Source organism: Apus apus, chromosome 8, assembly GCF_020740795.1.
Source record: "Apus apus isolate bApuApu2 chromosome 8, bApuApu2.pri.cur, whole genome shotgun sequence".
Lineage (NCBI taxonomy): Eukaryota > Metazoa > Chordata > Aves > Apodiformes > Apodidae > Apus > Apus apus.
This window is the reverse complement of record NC_067289.1, coordinates 22,530,401-22,552,170: the sequence shown is the minus strand read 5'-3', so window position 1 is coordinate 22,552,170 and position 21,770 is coordinate 22,530,401. Positions and strand designations below refer to the sequence as shown.

Below are 21,770 nucleotides of genomic sequence, written 5' to 3'. Positions count from 1 at the left end.
TGCAAACATTTGCTACCCACTTCATCTTGTGGCATCAAGTTGTATAGTTAAGCTGCTATTATTATTGTTGCTATTATTATTATTAATTATGTTGATGTTGTTAAGTACAATAAATTTTTATCTATTAGTTTAACAATCTTACAATAGCACAGATGTAGCAACGAGAGTCTCAGTGGTGTAGGCAGAATTAACTGCTGGTGTCACACTGAAATGTCAAAACAATTAATCTGAAACAGTGACCGAAGACAAAAGTTGAGGAAAGTTGATGTTATGGCTCTTGTTGCTGCTGGCACAGAGGGAACGGAAGGACAGTTGCTGGGAAGACCAGGTTGCAGAGAAAGAGCTGCCAACTTCTCTCTCGCTCTTGATCTCTCTCAAAACAGCATCTCTGCAGACAGAAAGGAGGCAAATAGCTGGTTGTCTTCTTCTCTGGCAAGGTGATTAGTGAAGCCATTGCCACCAAAAAAGCATACAGCAACCTCTAATGATCTGTCCATTGGTTTTCTAGTTTATTCAGCCTGCTTTTTATTCCACTTCAATTATGTGTCTGGATATGTATGTATGTATGTATGTATGTATGTATAAAAAAATGCATATGTATTTGTGTGTGTGCACACAAGATGATGAAAGCCATTATCCCCAGAGAGCTCCTCTGCTCCCAGGGGATCTCTAGCCCCCTGCTGCAGGCCGGGCTCTTTGCAGCTCTGCAGGCAGCTCAGGTTCTCCGGCAGCTGTAGGCAGCTCAGCATGCAGTGCGGCAGCCTGCGCCTGCTGGAGCAGAGGGCAGATGCTCTGAGATGGGGACTGCAAAATCATTTGTGAAGTGTACTGACCCGTTGCCATCACCTTGAAAGTCTCAGCTCCAGGCTAAATGCTCTACGTTTGAAGAAAGCTGCCCCATGCCCATTACTGCAGTGGAATACTATTTTCCTTGGGTAGATCCTCTGGACTCTGAAATTTCAAGTGAAAAATAAACACTGAGGAGAACCAAGCTTTCAAGGCACAAGGACACTTCAATGTATTTACTTGCTGGAGTAGTGTAGGAGGTATGATGCACAATGATCTGCAGTTTTGAGAACAGGAGGTGATGCAAATAGGATTGAATTGCAACTGTAAGTGAAAAAAAAATATATAATTCAAACCACTCCACATTGAAACAACAGCCCATTTTCCAACACAGATGATGCAGAGTAGAGAAGTACTGAAGGTACCTTGCTGTGCTTCTGTCCCCCATCCAAACTTGTAGCCTCTAAAAGAGACCCAGAGGCTGGCTCCAGTTAGTAGAGAGTCACTAAACTGCAGGAGCAACTGAATTCACACCAGCTCCTCTCACTGCCCACCTCTGGTACCAAATAGGAGCACCGAACCTACCCCTTTATTGCAGATGTAGAGCTGTCTTTGAGGATCCTCACTGTTTTCTGTTCTCTTTGATTCTTTCCAGATTCCCTGAAAAATCACTTTGTTGATTGAAATGCCAAAGTCTTGCACTTCTCAAAGAGATCTGGCAATAATTTGCAAAGCTCATTTAGAGAGGAGCTCACAAGATCTTAAAACATGAGTAGAGACCCTGTAATATTGTTTAGCCAAGTATATCTCTGTATTTCAGCCTGTCCAAAATCCTTAATGTGAATTAGACAACTGGCCCTATTCTTAATTGATTTTCCTATAATCCTGGAAGAAATTATTTTAGTTCTCGGATAGTAAATACCATGCAAATCTATTAAAACTCCTTGCATTAACTGCTGTGGAAATGTAATTGTTAATCTGTTCCCCAGATACAATGTTTTTCCTTGAATTTTTCAAAGCAGAGCCTGACAGTGAAGGATGCAGCTTTCAGTTTGGACCTTTTGAAGGAAGCCACCACATTTCATATTTTCCCCAGCTTTCTGGGGAAGGAGGATTTGCAGGAAAACAGAGGATAGGGCCTCAAAAGGAGGTGCAGAAGCTGGGACCTTTCTGCCTCCTGGCTGATGAATCCCAGAGGAGATGAGCACGTAAGCAACTCCAGACTAGTGTGCAAAGTGTCCTCAAGCAGAACCTGTGAAGCTGCTGGCTTTGCAGCTATCAGAGGTTATTCGTTTTCTGTGCAGAATTTAGTCTTTCAACACCCTGGCATTTTTCTAAAATAGACCTTAATAAAAACAGCCTGACTTACCTGGACCCCGAAGAGAACACTTACTCACATCAGGGTTCAGGCATTACCGTTATGCCTTGATTCTTCTTTTGCCAGTAGTAAGAATTCCCATGTATCTAAAAATTGCCTGTTGATCCTGGATCTGCTCCAGAATTAACTCATCATCTGGTTTTGATTCCTCCACTGCAGGATGCCCCGAGGGGAGCTTTGGCCTGAGCTGTGAGTCCAGCTGTCAGTGCCAGAACGGAGCTGCCTGCGACCACGTGAGCGGAGCCTGTACTTGCACAGCGGGCTGGACGGGAACCTTTTGTGGAAGAGGTACTGCTGCTCCCTCCTGTCCCTTTTGGGCTTATGCAGATGGGTTTGAATTTGTTTGTTTTTTAATGCAGAGAGCTGGGTTTACAACTTACAGCACCTGATCTAAATAAACCACTGAAGTTAGTAGGAAGACAATATTGAAATGTTATCTGCCATCCTAACTCAGCAAAGCTTTTTGCCAGGTGATCGGCATTGGGCACATTTTTAACCATGGTTTAAGTTAGATACATGCTTAAGACTCCTGCTGTATCACATCTTCATGAAGAATTTTTTAAGCAGTCCTACTATTTGAACACTGACCAGAAAGGTGCTTGTCCTGCCTTTACCCTTGCTTGTCCCTAGGGCATCTCTGAAACATTTAGAGAAAAACATGGTTCTATGCATCTTCCCAAATGAACTCTTTAAGAACAGATACACTTCTAACTTCAAAAAATCCAACAGATCATAATCTTCTACCTGGTCATTTGGTAAAGTGTTGAAAAGGTTGGACTGGATTCCTCAGAAGTGTTACTGTGAGTCAGTCTGTGGCATCATCTCAGTAGGTTGCTGTCACGCTGCGTCCTTGTGCAGATCATGAAAAAAATACAGTCTTGACAGCAACAGAAGGAGCTCGTAGTTAGTCAGACGTTATGAAAGCTTTTTAAGGGTCACTGATTGAAGATTCTGTGAATTATGATCGTTAAATCAAAGTCACAATTACTTTGCTTAGAAATCAGCTTCATCAGCCAGTTTACAGAGGGAGCGTTACAGCTAGGATGGAGGGAAGCAGCAGCACTCGCAGGCAGCTGCTGCCCTCTGATGGGAAGGAAGCTGCTCCACAGCCTTACCAATAATTGTAGGAAAACACCCAACTGACTGGAGTTCAGATACTGCTTGTTGTTTCCCTCTCATTCTTTCCATGAAGTATTATACAAACTAAATACCCTTTACAAAGTTGTGCTGCAAACTGTGCGGCATAATTTATGATCTCTCCACTATGGTCTTCTTTAAAAGTATTTACTTGAACTCTGCTTTTTTAAGTCTATCCTTTTTTTTTTTCTTTTTTTTTTTCCAATTGGAAAAGCAATATGGTCAACTGTGTTATGGTGTAAATCTGTTAATTCCAGCAGGAATCGGAATTGGGACAAAGAGGCTAAATATCCTTTGCCAAAGTAGGTGTGAGGAATGTGGAGAAGCCTGGGTGATGTCTATTGGGGAGAAAAAAATACAAGTCTCAGTTTCCAAATCACTCATGTTGGACACTTCTATCTTTTTTTAATTTCTGAAAAGATGTTAGAGGGGAGAGTAGAATTTAGCACTTGCCATTCATCACCTCTTCGTACAACCCTGTGCTCTGTGTTTTCCCTTAAGCAGGCAGGGGGTCTGCACTGAGCTGACCTGTGCTTCCTTTTTGCGTAGACAGTTTCAGCCAAGGTGGTTTGTCTGGCTCCAAAAGATGAAGAGGGAGGAAAATGTGTGGGTTGTTTGCCCTTGGCAGAACCTTCTTGGCACCTTTTCTCTGAGGAGCTGCAGCACTTCTGTTTTTAGTGATGTGGTAACTGGCAGGGCTTCCTGCTGGTGGGGATATGCTTTTTGCTGTCCTCTTGGCAATCCTCCTGCATCAGCCAAGCTCTGCTCCTTGTACACAAGAACATGGAGATTGAGACCTGGTTGAGTTGCCTTGGACTTCTCACATACTGCTGATGCTTCATCCCATGCCTGGGAAGGACTTTTCCATCATCACAGAAAGCTAATATTAATATTTATAATTAATAGTAGTATCATTCCTGCACAATGAAAATGCTTGAGCTTACAGTCATTGCTTTTGGTATTTTGGGTTGTGGCAGCATGAGATCCAGATTCAAACTGAAATTGCAAAAATTCATTATTCAGTCATATTTCAGTTTTAACTGAATCAAGGCAAACTTTTCAGTTCTCTGGACTTGAAAGTTTTTGGAGGTCTTGACCTTGTATGTGACCCAGTTTTCTTTGAAGAGTGGGGACAGTGTGGTGGCTCAGAAGATATTTGCAGTATTTAGTGCAAATTGGTATGTACCTACTTGTATCTCCTGTCAGTAATACAGGCAGCAGCCAAAGTCTCATCAGCTTCCACCAGCACAGGACAGTTTCCAAGCTGACCGGTAGCAGGAGATGCTGTTATTTCAGATGGCTGTTTTGTGAGACCTTGCTGTGAATAGTTCAGGAGTTGACTCAACTTCTGTCCTCAGCCACAGGATGCTGCCGAAAAGACCTCACTCACTTCAAAGTGCTATTGTCTGTCCATCAGCATCTCAGTTTTGCTTTGCTCTGAGTCAATCAGCTGTTCTTCATCTCCACCAGGTGTCATTCAGGCCTACTGCTGCCCCTCCAGTAGTGGTGTGGTCACATAAAATAATGGTAAGAATGAAGCTATCAAGACACTTTCTGAAGGAAAATTAGTACTGAAGGTGGTACATACTTGCTTCATCTTTCAGCTTTGCTCAGTCCATTGGAAAAATGAACCTTGTGAATCTTGTAACTCTTTAAAAGAGTTGCAAAAGGAGCAGAACTGTTTTGATTGCAAAATTGCTAATGTTTGCAAATAAGACTGAAAACCAAACAATCTCCAAAGAAATGTTTGCAGTCTGTATGAACAGCCTAGGAACTTTGTTTTGTTTTGCATTTTCTTGAAAGCAGCAAGTGTTACACCCAGAACACAAGAAATCATGTACATTTCATCATGAGTTCTCACATTACCAAAGGGAAAATGAATCCTTTTTGGTGGTTCATTGAGGGTGATGCTACTAGCAATGCCACTAGATATCTTTCTTATCTGAGTGGAGAATATTACATGCCTGAGGAGATGGTACCAGAGGCACACCTGACTGTTCCTGAGCTGAAACAGCAATTAATGCCTTTGCATTCCTGGACCGTGCAAGGGCAGTGATCATAACAAAAGTTGGCTTTTGGACTTTCTAAGTCCTTTCCTTATCCTGTTAAAGTGTAGATAAAGTGAGTAGTATTTTCTCCAGAAAAGATGCCTGCTGATATCATCCAGTGCTGCCGGGCTTTGGTTTTAATACACTTACAGCTAAACAGGCAAGTAGAAAAAGCAACCAAACCCAACCCCCACAACAAATCTTTCTTGTAATAAATAGGTAGATATATCAATGCTTACTCCAAATAAATGTTAACATTTGCCGTGCAGGAAGCCTGAGCCATGGGCTTCTGATGTCAGGCAGCCCCACAGCCCACCCAGCACACCCAGAAGGTGTCGGGGTGTGCCTGTGTTTGCCCTCAGTGCTAACAGCTCTGCTGCAAGGGTGCTGTGCCACGCTGAGTGAGCTGGGGCAGCCTGCCCTGCACCAGGGTTGCTCTGCTCCCATTTGGGAAGGTAATTGTTATAATCGATGTAATTGGGTGAAGTGCTGAGCATCTGCTGCTCCTGCTTTGAAGGTTGTGATTGTCTTCACTGATCTGTAATTTTGTTTCATTTCATTCCCTGCTGCTTTGGTATGTGTTGTGTGACCCAAGGCATGTGTCCAGTTATGGGATCAGGCCAACAGAAGAATTATCCAGTTCGCTGCTTGATCTGACTGAATATCCCAAAATACCACTCAATTAGACCACAAATGGGAGGCAGCAGGAGTCTTGGACTTTTTCTACAGTGTGTTTATTAATTGATATATTAATGACAGTAACATGCAGCCCTGGTGAAGTGCAGCACTCATAGTTTGCATTTGAACTGCTGTCTAAATCAGCACTACCACAAGGCAGGCTGACTGCATCTCTCTCTTGGGATTTCAACAGTTAGTCATTATCATAAGATAGCCCAGCAAGTTTTATGTTTCAGTAAGATAAAAGGGAAAAATACATACTGTGCATGTCAAAGAATACCTGACAACATTCTGTAGTCCCTGCATTAAACAAAGAAAAACTTTGTCTGCCTTTGAAGTCACCTAGGGTTAAGTAAAAGTCCTTTCTTGTATGCTGTGCCATACACACTAGTGAAGCATAATAAATACAGACAGAAAGATTGAAACCACATGCTGATGTCTCTTCCTTACAACTTGATAACAGCTCTCTCCCTAGAACAGACTGAGCAGGGGCTGAGAGCTGTGTTACAGTTTGATATCAGGATGAGGAACTCTCTGGTTTCTGAAACAGCACATAGTTGGAAAGTAGTGCAAGCCTGAAATCTTTCATATGCCAAAGGAGCAGCTGTAGCCTGGACAGGATGAAGAGCTGGGAAGAGCAGCCTTGCGATTTTGAGTAGACGAAACAATCATATGTAGTCAGAAGCTGAGCAGGAGCTTGGAGAACAGAGAAGCCAAAGCAGATGTTGCAGTGTGTTAAGCTACTGCTGTTGCTGACTGAAGGTCCTGATTTGCCTCTGTCTACGGATGCTGAATTTCCCCCTCCTTGTAGCCAAAGCAGGGAGCAGCTCTGTCTGTTAAAAGGCTGAATTTACATTTGTAGAACAGGCAAAATGTGTAGACTAGGACGAACAGCCTGGGTGTGAAGAAGAGACAGGGCAAAAAAAGGGACAGAAGGGTCTGACAGTGGAAGATTCATATGCATAATGGTGTTATTCTGACCTGGTAGAGAGCTGTGAAATTAGTGCAGGGGGCTGTTGGGTAGTGTATGTGATGGTAATGGTCATAAGACTCTATTGGGAAGCCAGTTGTTCTGATTTCATGGTAGAAGTATGTGAATTGCATTTTAAAAAGAAGTTTACATTGAAGAAAGAGGACAAAGACCTAAGTTGTATTAATAACTGCTAATTTAATAAGCACCATTGCTCTGGAGACTGAGTGATTCAGGGGTTCTGTGGAATGACATAGCATTGTATATCTGCAGATTTATTATACTTTAGTATTGCAATGACATATTTATATAATCTAAACACACACACACACATATGCAGACAGAGAGGTTAAATTAAGGTTATATAGACAACATCATTCCTAATTTTATCTTTTGAAAAACTCTGCATAGCAGCCTTAACATTTTTGTAAAGCAGCATTTGGAGTATGAGGTGGCCCACAGGCACCAATGGCTCATTTTCACTGCTGTCAACACTGGTACAGATGTAAATTGAATCCATGGGGCTGCTCTTCCTTACATGTCCTAGATGTAGGCACTGAGCTCCTTAAGCTCCCTGGAGCTGTTCTGCTGCACTTAATTTGTCTTGGTTTTCTCTCCTCATTCTTTTTGCTACTTTTTCATTTCAGTGGTGAACTACAACACTATGGCTTATGTTCACTGTTAAAAAATCTTTAGAAAGGTGTCAGGAGAGCAAATGGGAGCCTAAGTTTTGCATTTCAAAAGACAGGAAGATCAGCAGGGATGCCCCCTGGTCTTGCATTATGTTGAATTATTTCCTTTTTCCTCTGGCCTTTACAGAAGCACAAGTACTGGCTTGTGTGGATCCAGATCCTGCCTCCCTCCTGTTGTGTGGCTTTTCAATATTCTCGGCCGTGTTTTTCTAGGCAGAAATCTGTTGCTTGTGTAAAACTGGTCACGTTTTGCTGAGGTGCACGCAGCAGAGTTGTGCAGGCTTAACGCTGGGAGCAACTTTGGCTTTTAAGCATAGTGACAGACTGACTTTTTATGCAAAAAAGAAACGGGAACTTGGCTAAAAAAAGACATGTTTTCCATTTTCAGCTTGTCCCGATGGATTCTTTGGGCTTGACTGCCACCAGGTGTGCAAGTGCAAGAATGCTGCTGGCTGCGACCACATCCTGGGAACATGTCACTGCCTCCCTGGCTGGCTGGGAGAGACCTGCGAACAGCGTATGTACAGACCACACTCACCATCCCTGTTCCCAGACCCTTTCAGCACTCACATGGGTTCTCCTGGGAATGTAAGATGACCTAGCAGGGTATAATTTTAGATAGGTCACATTCCTTTCCAAAGATGCCAAAAAAGGGAATGATTTTTGGTAGCTATGTAAATAATCAACCTCTTTTTATTTTCTTTTTTTACTGCTCTTGGCACTTGTCAAACATTAAAAGCATCATTTTTCAGTAGCAGAGCTGTCTCCTGCCATGTGAGGAATCTCTGCTTTCTAGTTTTGTGCAACATTAAGAGGTGGAATATTGTTTCTGATATATCTCAGCTAATTATCAACTATGAAGTGACAGATTACAAATGTGCCAAGATGAAAAATCAGGTATGGGACTATTTTGTTATTTGAGAATGAAAAAAATAGTTTAAAAACTAATTATTAGAAAAATTACTTGTTTCTTAAAAAAAAAAAAAAAAAAAAGTAGGTTTCCTATATCCTAGAAATATCCCCCAGTTTTCAAGCTGTTAAGGGTTTGCACATATCCATATATAAAACTGACTCTTCTGAGAAATTGTTCACTAAATTTCATGGCAAATTAAATTGTTTTCTTTATCTGGCATTACACTGGAGATCACTGAGCCCATTTGCAAAATTTAGCAAATACATTTAACTTCTCAGCTCCCTAGTTTTGTGTGAAGATGTGATGGTCTGTAGTTCCTGTTGAAAATATGACTGTCATCTGCAGGGCTGGGTTATAGAGCTGGGGTCCAACAAAGCAGAGTGCAAGGAGCCAACTTTGGTTGTTAGTGAACACTTTCTTAAGACCTCTGTAATCAATAGGCTGTACATTTCTGCAAAAGAAAAGCAGTTGGATTTAGAAAATAGAAAGAAAGGGTGCTGGTATTGAAACAACCATATTCCCTAGATACACATTGTCATATTGTCAGCCCAGTTTGAGGGTTGTACTTGCTCTTGATTAAATACGTCTGTCATTTGCACCCCTCCGTACAGCCTGTCTTCTGAAAGGGCTTCTACTACGAAATTCCCTACTCTTTTGGTTTACAGGAGGGTCAGTGGTGATGAATCTTTCCACTTTTTAGATATTTCTGCAAATTCCTCACAGTTTCAGTTATTTTTGTTTCCTCGACGCTTGGCTCTCTCCTCTCCTACTACCTGAAGATGGTGGTGGTGATACTCCCCTGTGAGTGCAGGTTAATGAGCTGACTGACATAAATGCAGAACCAGAGCTGTGTAATCATACCACAGAAAAGCTGCTGCTGAACAGGTACCATGTTTGCTTCTTGGTCACAGCCCCTTTTTACTGCCCTTCAGCCGAGCCATGGCATTAGCAAGGTGTCACCTGGGCCCTTCCAGGCTCTTTACACTCCATTAGGGATGGGAAGCTTTGCTCCTACGTATTTCATTAAATTCAATTAAGAAATGGAGCTTTTTGTTAATAGCCTTCAGTTCCCACCTCTACTCTCCTGAGAAACTAGTTATTCTCTTGTGCTGCAACAACTAGAACTTTGTGCTGGGTTGATTTATTCTTCATGGTGGTGAAGATGCCAAAGCCTCCAAGCTCTCCTTTGCCTGTAAGTAAAAGAGCAAGTTCAGTTAACAGTGCAAAGAGTAACCTGCTCCTCTTGGCTAAATGATGAATCTTCACTTTGATTTTAAGACTGGGCCTCAGCCACACCTCTCCAAAGCTGCTCCAAGTAAGGTGACCACAGGTCAGAGATGCTGGCTCACAACTCCCCATCCTTGTTGGGTGTTTAATATTCACCTTGCTGGTTCCCGGGACTCAGGAGCCCTAGCAGCTGGAAGGACAGCGCTTGTGTTCAAGTAATCAGATTGCAGGCAATGTGCTGGAGGATATTGAGGAATAATTTTGACATCATGGGATTTGAATTGATCTTAAGCCAGCCATGCAGTGCATTTTCTACACTGCTATCTAATTATGGGCGATATGGACAGTAATGCCTTTTGTTGAAGCTGCCTAACACTTTTCATTACAAGACTCTGGTTTTCAATTGCTTGTAAATGAATTATATTAATCCAGGATAAAATCTGCCAGGCAAGCTCTGTCTCAGCTTAAGGTTGTGTTTGGGTGTTTTGTTGTGGGTTTTTTTTTTTTTTGGGGTTGGTTTTTTGGGTGTCTGCCTAAGATATTTTAGCTTTGCAAGAAGGAGGTTTAGGAAAGGTGTCTTGCCTGTGTTGAAAAGAAAGTAAACTGCTTCATTGAGTGTCACGATGCCTCAGCAATACAGAAGTGAGGACTCTTACAGAGGAAAGGCACTAACAGCAAAATTTTGAAATTTAAACTTTTCTACTGCCTCTTTCCTTTGCACTCATCACAAAAAAAAAAAAAAAAAAAAAAAAAAAGTCCCATGCTTATTTGTACATCCAGTTGTGGAACTTCATAAAATAGCTTCAATATATCAATTGTTGTCTTACTCTTCAGAAAAGTACTTTGATAATCAGGATTGTCCAACAGAGAGGTTAAAAAAGTTTTTAACCACCTAATAGAATAATAAAAATTTTATTCTCCAAAACTTTCTGCTTTTTACTGGAATTTTCAGTGGAAAATGCTTTTGTCTTCTCAGTAAGCATAACAAGAACTTTGCACGCATACTCCAAAAACCTCACACAAACCACTAGTTAAGCAGTCAGGGGACCTGGTTATGAGCTGCTTTTTCCTTTGGCTTGGTTATGATAACGTTCTGATCTGTATTGTGGAAATATTTAGTTCTGCTCCCAAAATTGAGCCAGAGTTCTGTAGGATGGGCTGAACCTTTAACTTGGCAACCAAGCCTCATTTGCAGAACAAACTTTTAACCATGATGGAATTGAGCTCCTGCGCTTTCTTGTGGTTTCAATGTGGATGGGGTCCAAGTGATGACAAAAATGAAGGCTGTTTAAAAATCGTGGGAGAAATGGTGTCTGTGAGAATCATGCTGGGAAACTGAAAGCCCTCAGATAGGAAGAGAAGGGCTGAGAATGGGTCAGATATTGTCAAACACGTTCACCCCTGAGGTCAAGACGCTTTCACTCTTCCCTTCCGTCCCCAGGGATGTGTCTTCTCTCCTACCCAACTCATTTGCTGTTTTTTGGGTGATAGCTGAAGAAAACGGGTTAGTAGTGTTGTCTGTTTTCCACCATTTCAAGCAATCCAAATCTCCAGTGCCGTGAAAACTACAGCAATTTTATCACTGCCATTTTTCGTAGGCAGCAGCACTAAAAGCAGAGCTGCAGCAAGTGTACATTTGCGAGATGGCTGCGTTAAATTTTCACCTGGGAGCCAGCTGCTTAACCAAACGCCTTGAAAATATCACCCCTCTCAGACCAAAGAATGAGACTCTGGGTGAGCAAAGGCATCCGGCTGTGAAAAATGAACACTGAAAACAATGAAGTTGTCAGGTCTCGTACCAGGATGCAAATAAATACCCGGGCTGTCAAGCTGCCGGTTCTGCTGGACCATTAGTTTAGCACAAAGACATTCCATGGGGCAGGGGATGGCAGCTGATCCATCACCCGAGCGATCCTGCCCTTTGATAAAACGTGCTTCACAACATGCTATGATACATATTTTTAAGCCACATTATTTAGTGTCAGGCATGGTTAATATATGGACTCAGGCGCCCTTACGATGTGAAAAGTGCCTTGTTGGAAGCCAGTTTCAAACTGATTTCTCCAGCATTAGGTTGTGTCTCAGGTTTGGCTCCCTTGATGCTTTCTGATGGGGTTTTATGGACTTGTCTTGTTGCAGCCTGCCAGGGGGACAGCTATGGGCCAGGCTGCAGCCACACTTGTCACTGCCACAACGGAGCACTCTGCCACCACATAACCGGGATGTGCCTTTGTAGCCCAGGGTGGAAAGGAGCCACCTGCCAAGAAGGTACTGTGGGAAATTCAATCCCTGACAGCAGATTATAGGAAGGAAAAATAAAACTGCTCAGGGGGCTTCATTGCTGTATTAATTATCAGCTCATTGCCCTGTGTTGTCATTGGGTTTGTATCCGCGCAATAATGTGGCTCGGTCCATTAAATAAATCTGTAATACTGTGTTGCGGGGGCCAAGGGTAGGAGCTTGACATGCACAGGGCAGAGTCATGAACTGGAAAGAGAGCGGATTCTGGAAGCTGATTAAGGGAGAAAATGTCCATAAAACTCCTATTTATGACACTGAAATGAAACTGTTTCTGTGCCTTACTTCACCATCCTGTGCACTCAACTGATGGATGTCATTACTGTACGATGTTCCAGACACAGTCTAAATCCAGAACATGTGAAAGGCATTGGGACTTCCAGCCTCAGCAATTAGACTGACACGTGACTGAAACATGAGCCCAACTCCAAGGAGTCTTAAGGAAAGAGGCTGGCAAAGAGAGGCTGTACTGAGGCTTATATTTCAGTCTCAAGTCCCTGCATCCAAGCTGCTAGAAAAAGTCTGTTCATCCCCATTGCAGCAGGCTCCTTCTGAGCTCCCCATCTTACCTGGCTCTGTGAGCAGCATTGCGGAGCTGGCAATGCTGCTGCTGGTGCTCCTGGGTGAGCTGGGGGTTGGAGTCAGCTCCTCCAGGCAAGCAGCAGATGGCTAGGGAAAGGGAAGGAAAGCTGATTGGGGTATACTGATACATACATTAATTTGGTTTCCCTTTAAAACCTAATATGAAGAGCTCTTTCCATGAAGGAATAAAAAGTTGGGAAGGTGTGAAATCATTCCTCATGACACAACCTATAATTTTCTATTTTGCATGAAGGTCTCACATCCAAAACCAAACCACAAGTTTAAAAAGCTGTTGTCAAATATGAAGACATTGTCAAACATACCCTTCTTCTTTAGTTATATGTTTGGGGGTTTCTTTCCTCTTCAAAATTAAGGAGGTAAAATCAGTGGGTGAGGGTAGGTGAGCCATCCTATGCACTTTTACAGGGTGAGAACTTGCTTTTGTATCTTAAAAAGGTGCCACTATGGCACGTGACAAAGGGGAGGGTATTTTGTGTGTCCAAAAAAAATTAAGTTCTATCTCTATGATCTGGTTATGAGGGGAACTGATAAGTTTGCTTAAAGAATGTTAGGTAACCTGTGAAATGTCTTCGCCAGCTGTGGGTAGCAGGATCAATGAGAGAAGGAGGTGTGACTTTTGAGAGGACTGTAGAAAGAATTTCTGGAAAAGGGGAAATCAGTAACTCCACTCCTTGGTGTTGAGAAAGCTGGTAGGAACTAAGAGATGTTTTTTAAACGTGCAAGCAGAAAATCTCAAGGTCATTTGATCTTTTATAGCTAATTCATTTCATCACCCATTATGTTCCCAAGTGAGTTGTACACTGGTCTGTGTAATTCCTTATCAGTCATGGCCCCATTTTCAGCTAGTTGTACCTCTCACAGCATCTCCACAATCACCAGGGCAAGAAGGGGAGTAGCTGGGAAAGGTGGTGTTTAACCTGCGTCCTTCTCCTGCACTTCCTAACAGAAGGCTTTTGTCCTGCCTCCTGTTTGCAGCCTGTCCTCCTGGGTGGTTTGGTGCAAACTGTCTGCAGCGCTGTGTCTGCCACGGCCAGGCAACGTGTGACCGGGTGACGGGCGAGTGCCAGTGTCCCCAGGGCTGGACAGGGATAGCGTGTGAGCTGGGTGAGTCTCACCATGTCCTTCATCATTCCAGCACCTCACTTTACTTGGTCTACACGGAAGTTCAGCTCTGGTAATGGCTGGATTGAGATGGGTCAGAAAAAAGAGAGAAGAGGGGCGGAGGGCTGGAGAACGTTGGGTGTGGAGAAGTTGAAAAAGTTGGGGTTGTTGAAACAAGAAGACTGAGGGGAGATACAGTTTTGGTACTTGAATGTACCACAGTGCTAGAAACTTGGTGGACAAAGGAGAGGAATAAGCTATTCTCTGTCTCTTGGGGACAGGGAAGATTGTTAATGAAGCCTGTTTGAAGAGAGCAAAATAAATAAATAAATAATCCAAGAGGAAAACTATGTATTTCTAGATTATTTTGTCAAGGGAGGCTTCAAAATCTCCTTCACTGAAGTTTTTTAGGACCAGCTTAGGGGGCTCACCATATTTCCGAGGCATAAGTGTGTTCTTCCTGAAGCCCCCCCCAGTTTGGCCCCCTGTCATTGTCCCCCATCTCATTCCAGAGTGTGGGGATGGGAGACACGGAGAGGGCTGTGAGCAGAACTGCAGCTGCCACCATGGGGTTTGTGACCAGCACTCGAGGAGATGCATCTGCCACGCTGGCTGGACTGGGGACAGCTGTGATGTTGGTAAGGACAGTTCCTTCTGCAAATGCTTTATATTTTAACACTCTGCAGCCAGCCATTTCTGCCTTCTCAATATAAAAACCCTGTCTATTTTATCTCTTAGTTTTCCAGTATTCTGTATTCCAGTAAGAAATAAGCTGATGTGAGCACTCACCATGTATCTTGGGAACCCCACAGGCAGGTCTCTGCCCAACAACAAATACATGCCTTTGTCCAAATCATTTTATCTCCTCCTACTTCTGTTCCCTACCTGCTATGAAAATAGTTATTTCTCTACCTTATGGGTACAAGGAAGAACATACCAAAGGGAGTGAGCTGTAAAGAGAGTTTGCCAGATCAGCCACATGCTGCTGCATCTCTTGAAGTTGTCAAGGTGGGCTCAGCAAATTGACCTGTGAGGGTTCAGGTTGCACCTGCCTTGCACATGGTACCTGCCTGCACATTACTCAGATATATGACTTAGCTGTCTGTCGTGCTTAGGTCTGTGTAAATCCCTGAAATAGAAATTGCATAAGCAGTAGGTGTCAGATGACCTGAAATGTGCCTTCAGTTCAGCTTCTGACATGCTGTGACTTTTTTAAGCCAGTAGCAATTTTCTGATGTCTCCTGAGGTGCCGAGGACTCATAAAGCATCAGCCACCAGTGTGACCTGGAAAGCTTTTGCAGTGCCCACATTCCATATCTTAAGGCCTTGTTTTCTCTTTAATCATTTGCAGCGACCCGTGAGGTGCAAAGCAGAACATGAATATAGTGTATTTTCACTGTTCAAACAACTGTCCCTGTGTCTTTGCATAATTGTTTAAAAGTGAATGGCATCTCCATAGACACCACCTGGATTTGTAGTCTGGACTATTATTTTAAGCCTTTTCAAACTTTCATGTGCAGATGCAATAATAGACAACGCATTAATAGCAGACACTAAATGTTTTTGTTTTGTTTTTATTTCTATTTCATAGATATCTTCCGGGCATGCAGTCTTCTAAGCGTCCATTGCCATGTGCAAGAGCAATATTAGATCATTTGAAAGAGGATAGTTTTAGATTAGATGTTAAGGAAGAATTTCTTTTCTTGTGAGGGTGGTGAGACAGTGGCACAGGTTACTCAGGAAAGTTGTGGTTGCCCCCTCCATGGAAGTGTTCAAGACCAGGTTGGATGGGGTTTGCAGCAACCTGGTCTAGGGGAAGATGCTCTTTAAGGTCACACCCAACCCAAACCGTTCTGCGACTTGTCAATGACAGATGCTTTCCATGCCACAAGAACAACTGTTGCTCTCTCTGCTTTTCCTTGCAGTTTGTCCCCCAGGATTTTTTGGCAGGCATTGTGAGGAGCAATGTGACTGTGTGCATGGCATGTCTTGCCACCATCAAACTGGAGTGTGTCACTGTGAAAAGGGATGGCGAGGGAGGCGCTGTGACAAATGTGAGTGTCTGCTGGGCATTTAAGGAGGGACCTCCCCTTTGCTTTAGAGGTTGCTCTTGGATCTAGAGCTGATGACAGGATCCTTTCACTCCTGAGTCGCTCCACGGGGTTGGTCTGGAGGTGCTCACAGGTTGAGTGATCTCTTGGAGGGGGTTGGCTTTGCACCATCCTGCCTGGCCCCTGCTGTACCCTAACGAGGTCTGGTTGCACCGTTGCAGCTTGCTTGCCCGGCCGGTACGGCGCGGGCTGTGCCCAGCGGTGCCGCTGTCCCACGGGCGTCCCCTGCCATCACCTGACGGGACAGTGCAGCTGCCCTGCGGGGTTCACCGGCCTCGGCTGTGAGAAAAGTAAGTGTGTGGTAAGAATGCAAATGCTTTCCATGTAAATTAAGTAAGAAATTAATTTATTTGATAAAAACCTGATGATACAATCAAGGCCTGAAGGGGAAGGAGGTAACCTCGTGGCAGTAAAGATGGACAAGGACTGCGTGTCAATCACCCCAATGCTTTGGACCTCTGTGCCTGGCACTGTTTGGGCTGGCAAGGTTTGCTCTCTGAGATTTGAAGCTCTCAGGCTGGCAAGGAGCAGCCAGGGGCTAAACTGGATCAAAACAGACTGAAGAGATGCCAGGTGAGCCTAGATTGTGCCCACAGCCATCACTTTGCCATTGGCAAACAGCAGCTCTGCTTTTTGTTGGCCTTGTTCCCATGCAAGACCATCTATTCCTGCTGTCAGAGCTCATGGAAATGTCATTACTGATTCTCCTTCAAGGTTGAATTTGGCTGTCTGGAGCTCTCTTTGAAAGCAGACTGATTCTGTGACCCCAGCTGCATAGTTTAGACTTCATTCTTCCTTACAAGGTTTTGCCTGAGTACTGTCTTAGGGAAAGAGAAAGAAGGAAAGAAGGAAAGAAAGAAGGAAAGAAAGAAGGAAAGAAAGAAGGAAAGAAGGAAAGAAGGAAAGAAGGAAAGAAAGAAAGAAAGAAAGAAAGAAAGAAAGAAAGAAAGAAAGAAAGAAAGAAAGAAAGAAAGAAAGAAAGAAAGAAAGAAAGAAAGAAAGAAAGAAAGAAAGAAAGAAAGAAAGAAAGAAAGGAAGGAAGGAAGGAGGGAAGGAAGGAGGGAAGGAAGGAGGGAAGGAAGGAGGGAAGGAAGGAAGGAAGGAAGGAAGGAAGGAAGGAAGGAAGGAAGGAAGGAAGGAAGGAAGGAAGGAAGGAAGGAAGGAAGGAAGGAAGGAAGGAAGGAAGGAAGGAAGGAAGGAAGGAAGGAAGGAAGGAAGGAAGGAAGGAAGGAAGGAAGGAAGGAAGGAAGGAAGGAAGGAAGGAAGGAAGGAAGGAAGGAAGGAAGGAAGGAAGGAAGGAAGGAAGGCAACACAGCAAAAAGAATTAAATAATTGACATTGGTGTCCCATATTGTCCACCAAAGGACTCTCAATCCTGACTGAGGCAAAATGAAACCTTTGAAGGTGTTGGTGCTACAGCAGCTTTGCAAGTTAAAATCCCTGCAAAAGGTAGAAAGTCTTTATCCACCTGCCTGGTCCCCTGTGAATTATACTGTTATTTTAGCCAATTTTAACTGACATTTCCCTATGATTTTCTCTTGTGACAAGAAAATTGTATCTGGCCCTTGACAGTTGGGCACAAATTGACTGAACGAAACAAAATCAAGCAGTGAAGTAACCCCCAAGTAAATGTAATAAATCCAAAGTCCCAGAGGAGAGCATCGTTCTGTAGGCAGGGATTTTATTTAATAAATTTGAGCTCGCTCTTTGTTTGAGTGCTATATTTACCAAGACAAATTTAATTCATTGGTTTCCATTTCCTCTTCCCCAAGCTTGTCCACCAGGCACGTATGGTAAGAACTGTAACCGAGTATGTCAGTGCTCTGCCGAGAATGAGGAATGTCACCCGGTGAGTGGCGCCTGCGCCTGCCGCCCGGGCTTCCACGGGGCCCGCTGCCACCTCCGTGAGTATCTCTGTGGCCTGCCTGTCTTCTGGGCAAGGAGCCTGTGCTGGTGCTTTGATTTCTTTTGTGTCAATACCTTCTGCATTGACTGAGACAAAGGAAGCACAGGCTGGGTTCATTTACAATAATAAAATACCTCTATTATTGCAAGGGATTAATTAAACAATTTAAAATAATAATAATAATTTTAAAACCCCACTAGACTAATTTACTAGCTAAATTCTTTCCAATTTCATGACAGGTTGAAGAATATCAGTGTAATTCTCTGCATTTACACCGCTCATCTTCAGCTGCATCTGGATATTGTGCAGCTCATTTCCAAATGCCTAGGCCAAAATACTTCCCAAAATCCCTTTGTGCTCAAGTAGGGACAAATGGTTATTAGAAAACAACAAGCTTCAATTGGCAATAAATCTAAGTGATTTATGAAGCCACGTAAGTTGTAGAGACTTTTGAGGAACAATCAAGTTAAACAAATTGTTATTCCTGGTTGAAAAATAGTGACTAGTGTAGAGGACAAAATGCCAATTGGCTGAATGGTCCATCTTAACAAATATTCCCAGATCCACATGGCTGATGCTGGTATTTTGGGACATCTGTTGAGCAGCTCCTGATTGGAATGTGGTAACTGATAAGAAACATACACTAAAGTATCCAAAAAAGGAGCCAGTTACTGTTTTATTTACTACTTTAATTTTGTTTTTACTGCATGGCTTGTAATAGTCTCAGTTAAAAAAAAAAAAAGTAAAATCAGCTGTTGTCTTTCAAGCTCAGCCTTTCTCTCTGTGGCAAATGCTGATTTTCCTTTCCTTAGGAATTCAGAGAGCCTGTTTGGTTTGCTTCGGTTTTTTGGATGCAAAGGCAGCTGCAATATGTGTGGCTCTAGTAAGGGTTAAACTTGTGCAGTATTCCTTGAGTAGAAATGGGAATGAGGCTCATTTTACAGACGGGTATTTGTATTACCATCATGTCATCACAAGTTATTCTTTAAAATATAAATGCAGATGGAAAGATTGATTCTATCCTCCTTTATACATCAGTTCCCACTGTAAGTGAGATTGAAATCCAGCCTTCAATATCTTGGCTAGGCCCATCTGGAGCCATTATACATTAGCTTATAATAAACATTACACTAGAGCAATAGTGGAGATCAACTATTTAACAATATCATTTAAAAAGACTTCATCATGGTTAGCCTATTACTTTTATGTAGTAATCTTCCAGTAGCCAGACCTGTGCATGTAGTACTAAATCTCTATAGATTACAGTGCATGTCCTTGAGTTTGCTTAGATCCTGAAGATTTTATTTCAGAATTTTAAAATTTAAAACGTTAATAATTACACTGAAGTTCTGATGTCAAAAGAAATTGCTTCCATGATGTAATCTGTGTTTTATTGCATTCAGAGGGGCTTTTGCCACAGACTTCTGTGTAGCTAGGATTAAACATACAACCTATGAGACATGAGCCTTCATGGTCCTATTTTCCAAAAATGCACAGTACCTTGCACAGCAAATTCTCTCTTAATAAATATCATTTTGATAAAAGTTTACTGGAGAGATAATGGACTGGTGGATAACCAGTGTTTGATAATGTCTGGTAACCAGGGATAGCTAGCGTGACTTTGCTGGAAATAGTCCTTGTTCTCATCATCCTCACAAGAGAGAGAACTGGGGCTTCTCCAGGGTGAAGAAGCTTTTGACAGAATATTAAACAGCATTGGGAGCTGCTCCCAAAGATGTGAAATTTGCTTCAGTCTAGTCAACATGTGGTTGGATGCTGCTGGAAATGGTTTCTGGCAACTACTGCTGTATTTATAGTACTGTGAAAAAAGGTTCAAGAAAGTATCTATAAAAGGTGTAGTTGGCTGGGAAGTCAAATTTCCAGGAGCCAAGAGCAACGAGGCTTTCATGTTCTCAAATTTTGAAGTGAAGAGCTGAAACAGTCTCTTGGCAAGACCCAGAGGAAGCAGAGAAACTAGCAAGAAGATTCCCATCTATTGGCCATAACTCGGTGAAGGGGCAGATCTACCTGAGTGAAATTATGAATAAAAAGCAGTGACTGGTGTTGTAATGGATAAAAACAAAACCCATGCTAGGTCTCTGTGACATTTGCTGGGCTGAGTCAACTCTGAGCCAGAAAGACCTTACCAGCTTCACCTTCAAGCTGTAGGTAACAAGATGCTTCAGAAGTGATTTTTGACAATGCAAGTAGTAACATTGGTAAGAAAAGCCCTAGTTGGTATGAAGAGATTTGGGAGCTCTTGGTCATGGCAAACCCACACAAAGCAGAAGGAAAAAAACTCAGGAAATGAGTTAGAAAGCTGGCTGCCACTCCTCCTGCTCTCAGAAGAACCTAAGTCAGATGCAAAGGAAACTGTTAAATTAGAAAATGTCCTTGTGAGATAACTGGTGGTTAGAGGATCACCCTCTTAATAAAGGCAAAACCTACTTCAGTGGCAGGACACTGTGTAAATTGTCCTAGGTACCTGCAAAGAAGTTCTCCTTCAATGTAGTAACAGATGAGATGGCCTCATCAATAGCCATGTGCATGTCGCAGCTGATGTGTTTGTCCTGCTTGTGCTGCTCCCTGTTGAACTGAAAGAAATAAAGAGCTGTGAGGGTAAATAAATTGGTAAGAGGGGAAGTACCGCATCCCTTAAAGTAATGCAGCAGCTCTTGCTAGCCTTAAGTTGAGGAAGAACTCTGAAAGCTTTGCCAGGGAGAAGCAGCATGTTTGGGAGTGTGGGAAACAGAATTTAAAAAGAGAAAAGCCGAATGTTGACTGAAAGGAAAGGGAGAAGGGAAAGAGAAACTCAGTATCCAATTAAATCATTGAATCTGGGTGTCCTTAACTTCATGTCTTGGTGGAAGTGAAGTAGATGTTGCAGGGCTCACTCCTTGATTCCAGGGTTTGCACATGATAGATTTTCTGTACTGACAGACAGAAGCACTGATGATGAAGTATTCATTGAGAAGGGCTGGGGAGAGTCCTCTGCATGTCATAGAAGTGTGGATCTCTTCAGCCTTCATGATCTGCTATCCTGATTTGAGCAGAAGCCAATTTTCAGTTTTATCTTGAAAGTCATCTCTTTAAAGCCTCACCATAAGCTCTCCAGAGATTTCTCCAGCCACTCAGACCGTGCCTTCAGAAAAGAGAGAAAACATCTTATTTATGCACAGATTGCAAGAGATCTGCTGCTTGGAGTCATGTGCAAATATAAATTCAACCAGATTTCCAAAGTAGCCTTAGGCTTTGCTTTTGCTGAGGGAAGAGAAGGAAGGAGCAAAAATAAATTACATGTAGACATAGTAGTACTATATAGTATAGTATATACAGTATGTAGAGTGTAACTGTTCAGTGATGATCATGTTGCTCTAAAAGCACCAGCTTCTCTCTGGCTTTGCATTTAAACTCTCTATCTATCTTCTGAGAAGGTGTCTCCTGAAATTTCATCTTCTTGTCACATGCACGTTTTCATAGTCTTCCACTCCCAGCCCACTAGATAGCAATGCCAGCTCCAGTTTGGAGGGAAAGAGCAGGTTGGAGAGGAAACAAACTTTCTCCATCTTAAACATTTTTAAAAGACAAGACCTACCCATAACTAGTCACCTGAAGTATCTGCTATAAGGGGCAGAGGTGGCTCACAGCTTATCACCATCTCAGGCAAACCAGGCTGGTGCTGCCCAAGAGACACCAGGGCCCTATCTCTGCCATAGGAGAGAAAGGGGGAGCAGGTTGATTTGGAACAGAAATCCAAAAGGAAAACCTCTGAAAAACTAGGCTTGCTTTTCTTGCTGCCTTCAGGTGTGAGCAATGGGAGGAGCAGGCAGAGCCTGGAGCAGTTGATGCAGCTCTCCAGCAGTTCAATGCTGCAAGTCAGTGCTGCCTTGCTGCCCCAGGGAGTGCACTGCCCCAGGGAGTG

The 21,770-nt window shown here is 42.9% G+C and overlaps 1 protein-coding gene across 1 annotated transcript in view; it reads left to right on the top strand.

Annotated features, from left to right (window-relative positions):
- LOC127387807 (multiple epidermal growth factor-like domains protein 6) overlaps positions 1 to 21,770 on the top strand; it is a 194,338-nt gene that overhangs the window by 158,038 nt on the left and 14,530 nt on the right. The window contains exons 22-29 of the mRNA XM_051626590.1: positions 2,324 to 2,452; positions 8,078 to 8,206; positions 11,969 to 12,097; positions 13,706 to 13,834; positions 14,344 to 14,469; positions 15,757 to 15,885; positions 16,104 to 16,232; positions 17,715 to 17,846. Of these exons, the coding sequence (XP_051482550.1) occupies positions 2,324 to 2,452; positions 8,078 to 8,206; positions 11,969 to 12,097; positions 13,706 to 13,834; positions 14,344 to 14,469; positions 15,757 to 15,885; positions 16,104 to 16,232; positions 17,715 to 17,846 (1,032 nt within the window). The remainder of the gene's footprint in view (positions 1 to 2,323; positions 2,453 to 8,077; positions 8,207 to 11,968; positions 12,098 to 13,705; positions 13,835 to 14,343; positions 14,470 to 15,756; positions 15,886 to 16,103; positions 16,233 to 17,714; positions 17,847 to 21,770) is intronic.